Source organism: Athene cunicularia, assembly GCF_003259725.1.
Source record: "Athene cunicularia isolate RWA chromosome 17 unlocalized genomic scaffold, athCun1 chr17_part1, whole genome shotgun sequence".
NCBI classification, from domain to species: Eukaryota; Metazoa; Chordata; class Aves; order Strigiformes; family Strigidae; genus Athene; species Athene cunicularia.
In genome coordinates, this window is record NW_020799122.1 from 1,451,607 (window position 1) to 1,455,719 (window position 4,113).

The following is a 4,113-nucleotide window of genomic DNA, read 5'->3' on the forward strand; positions in this document are numbered from 1 at the left end:
GCGCTTTGTTTTTTGATTGCTGGGGTATTGCTGGTCTCTATCCAGGTGGTCACCATCGTTTTCATTGCAACTTAAAGCTTAAGGCAACAAGAGGAAAAGGCGTGTAAATCTATTGCTCTGTGACCAACATTGTTTGCAGTTCATCTGAGTGCAGCAATTAAAATAACATACCACGGCATGCATTGTACTGGTACAAATCCTACTTGCCTTCCCCTCCATTTCTGCATCTCCTATTTTTCCCTCACAATAACCAGCCTGCAAGGACCCTCACCTGCCTCTTTATGGCTTTTAAAATGTCAGGTCTGTTTCCTTTTTTCTTCCCTCCATCTCCACACAGCCTTTCCTCCACTTTCTGCTTGTAGGACAGTAGCTGTCCTCAACTCTGTAAAGTGTTTTAATGTACTTTGTATCACTATAAATTGCATTGTAACGTACAAAGCAAGCTGTACAATACAGTCCACTTAAATCTCGATGGAACAGACCAGTTAAAATTATAATTATTTCCTCCATCAAACTAAACCCTGTAGAGTACAAGAGAGACCATTAAATGAAACGCTGTAAAAGAAATAAAGTTTGTGGGTACCAGACAGCAAATTATGACTATAATTGGACTAGCTAAAGAAATAAAGCTGTTAATACAATGTATCACTAGCATGCCAAATTAAAAAAAAAATATTTTAAATAATTTATATGTTTGTATTTCCTTTTTTAAAAAAGTATTTGCGATTACTAGTTTGAATGATCAAATCTGTTATCTCCTTTTGAAATCACTGAATGATGCTGATTGATACACTTGCATAAATCAACTATAAAGCCCATAAAGGAAGTCTATGAGCAAGGCACATTATAATAATTATCAAGTAGTATTAAATGTTGAACGCCAACCAAAATAATCGCATAGACCAAAATGAGTTTTTCATTTATTTGTACATACGGTGAGCCATAGAAAAACTCTTAAAAAAACATTAAGGACTGAGCTTAAATCCACTAAATAAATCAGGGCTATAACTGAAAATTAGCTCTGACAAACTGTTATTATTTTGCTTTTGCTGTTCCAGTATCTACAACTCCCTTTTAACTTCCTAGAAGTTTTATGTTAAAAGTAATGAAAAATCACTACTTTCTCCATTCTATGTTGCGTGCAAAAAATGAGAAAAAAAATGTATTTTAAAATGGGAATTATTGGGAAATTTCTCAAACACATGAACAGATTTGTTTTCAGTTGTCCATTATTGCTGGTTTGTTACAGTTGAGTACATCTCATAGACGTGTCTTTATAGTCTCACTCTAAATCCATGCTAGCCATCAGAGGTTTTCAGCCCTAGTGAAAACATACAATTCTCAAAGGCATGCATTAAAAGCAACTTTTAAAAAATATACATAAAATGCATGTACTCATAAGTAGAAATACATACAGATTCTATAAACAGCAGGTTTGCAGCACGTTCAGTAGCTGCTTTGCAAACTTCTGCTTTTCAAAACCTTCTAAAAAAGACATGACACAATATAGAGCAAGGCCTCCAAAAATCCAGCTTTAAGACCAAAAGCATGTTTGTTTACTTTTACCTCCTCTAGAGCCTTAAGTCCTGGCGCAAAGCAAAATGAAAAGACAGCTAATGGGGAAGACTCGAAAGAAAACGAAGCTATTTTTTCCAGCATAGGCTGGAGTGGTTACTTTCACCCAGTTCTTGCAGAGATCACAAAATCCCATCGCGTGAGCACTACTGTTCGCACTACACCGTTCCCGCTGCCAGAACCACAGCTGAATAAAATCATGGCACAGCACTGGTATGTTGGCCACACAAGCCCACCGATAGCTTATTTCTTTAAGGCATTAACTGAACTCTGATTAGGCACCGGTTTATAAACAAAGTAGTTTCTTCTAGATCCACTTTAAATGAAATACATTTTTTTCTGCTTTGCTTTTCCGGTAACGAAAATATTCTGAGATCCAGAAATGGTATTTAAGGATCCATTATTCTATCCCACTATTTGTTACACACACGTGTGTATGCATATGCATTATCTATCGATATATAAAGGTCTGGCATCGTATTTATTGCAGGAAAGATCGTTTGATATTGTTTAATTGTACGGAGAAATATTAACTTTTCCAAAGAAACCCCAAACCGTTTAGATTCGAAATCACGTTCCACCCTTACAGTACAAAGGCTGTTTTTCAGCCGGTATTTCAGGATTAAATACTCTCACTGTCACCTTTAAGTAAGTTTCTACAAAGCATTAAGAGAAATAACACATACTGAAAAAGTTTTAAAAACCGAGAACAGATATCTTTCTTGCATATGCCCATATCAGTTTACAAGAGAGCATTTAACCAAAATACGGGATCATTTCACTTCAGAATTATCTTTTTTTTTTAACAAAAAAGTATACATAAAACGTTGAATCAGTTAACACACTTCAGAAATCTCTTCCACTTTGTTAGCTTAACTCTCGTTAGAAGAATGCATCTTTTTATTATCTAAATGTATTAATATACAAGTACTACGCATCAGCAGACATAAAAGTGGTAAAGTGATCAAAATTTGCATTCATCCGTCTCCCTGAAACATTTCTAGTTTCGTTTGCCTTGTTCGCAAACCCAATGTTCATATATATTAAATTATTTTTTAAAATAATAATTTAAAGGCACCCAAGTTTGGGTTTTTTGTTTATAAATGCTATAATGACCACCTCAGTGTAGACATCCTACCTGAAAAATAACACAGAATTGGATTCTTTGCTGCTCGTGTTTCCATTCTGCAGACAAAAAATTCGCTGTGCCAAAATGTTATCTGTATAAAAGCATACTTTGCCTCTTCCTAAAAACTTTGGAAGGCCGGACAGGCTGGGGGAAGGGAAGGCGTTCTTGGACGCTACCAAAAGGCTGGTCTAGCTTTCTGTTTTCTCGCAAGAGCAGCACCGTTCATTTCACCCAAGCGTTACTATTACTATGCATATTATTAATAATTAACAGTTTCATGCCTTTCCCCACGGTTTTATTTTATCTTTTGGGGTGCCTTTACACTTAATTTTCTTCTGATTTAGCATTTTGCATACGTTTCCCCCCAATCTGATATTTTAAGGGAAAAGCTGCATCTTTGAGGGGTTTATTATGTTTAGGGGGTTGCACGGCTCCCCCATTCCTTCGCTTCCTACCGTTTCGGTCTCTCCCCTGTCTATAGCCGAGCTGATGGCCGGTGCTTCGCTTTTGGTTCTCCGATCCATCTCGTCGATGACCCCGTGCATCTCTGAGCCGGACAGACTGTGGAAAAGCATCGCTGAGGAAGCGGAGGAGGAGGCCCCGAGTTGCTGCTGCTGCTGACAGTTGTCGGGGTCCCTGCAGGAGCCCAGAACTTGCATTAACCGGAGCCCTCCCCCATGCATCTAGCACGGCCGCCCCGTCTCTCCTTGGGCTCCGGGCGTTTCACCCCGGCAGAGATCTCCGGAGCGCAGCGCAGGCACTGATCCGAGGCTTCGAGGGGCCGGGGTGCAGAAAAGGCGGGCGAAGGGGCTGAGGGAGAAGGGATAACTGATGGTGTAAGCTTCGGGGCTTGGATCTAGTCTGTTGCGCGGCCCCGGCACATCCCTCTAGGAGGCTTCTTCAGCGCGGGGCTCATTGCCCCAGGTGCAGTCCCAGGCTTTATGCTCTGGCCCAGCTGGCAGAAGGCTGGGCAGGTTTACGGTTGGGAGGGATTAATAAATAATAGAAGTATAAAAAAATTAAACCATCTTCGGTGAGAAATAAATTAAAAAAAAAATTAATAATAACGACAAGCCCCCTACATCGTAGTGTGCGAAATTTAGAGGAGAGCGAGGGAGAGGGAGGCTGGAGCCGGCGGAGCAGGCTGGTGCTGCAAGGAGGATGGGGCGGATGCCCACCGTACGCACTCACAGTCCCGAGGGCTGGCAGCGGCGGCAGCTCAGGGGCAAAGTTTGCTCCTTCCCCCGCTCCTCCCCCAGCCCGCTGGAGCTCATTGGGAAAAGAAAAAGCCAAGGGGAAGGAGGAAGAGTTGGATGGGCACCAGATGGGACGGGCACTCCGCGGCCCCCCTCTCTCCTTAAAGCGGCGCGGCCCGCGGGGCCCGGGGCGGCTGCTCGCACCGCGGTGGG

General features: G+C 41.7%; 1 protein-coding gene across 1 annotated transcript in view; it reads right to left on the bottom strand.

Annotated features, from left to right (window-relative positions):
• LHX2 (LIM homeobox 2) overlaps nt 1–4,103 on the bottom strand; it is a 20,306-nt gene extending 16,203 nt beyond the window's left edge. Inside the window, exon 1 of the mRNA XM_026860634.1 lies at nt 3,160–4,103. Within this exon, the coding sequence (XP_026716435.1) occupies nt 3,160–3,387 (228 nt within the window). The 5' untranslated portion in view covers nt 3,388–4,103. The remainder of the gene's footprint in view (nt 1–3,159) is intronic.
• Nucleotides 4,104–4,113: the final 10 nt, after the last annotated feature.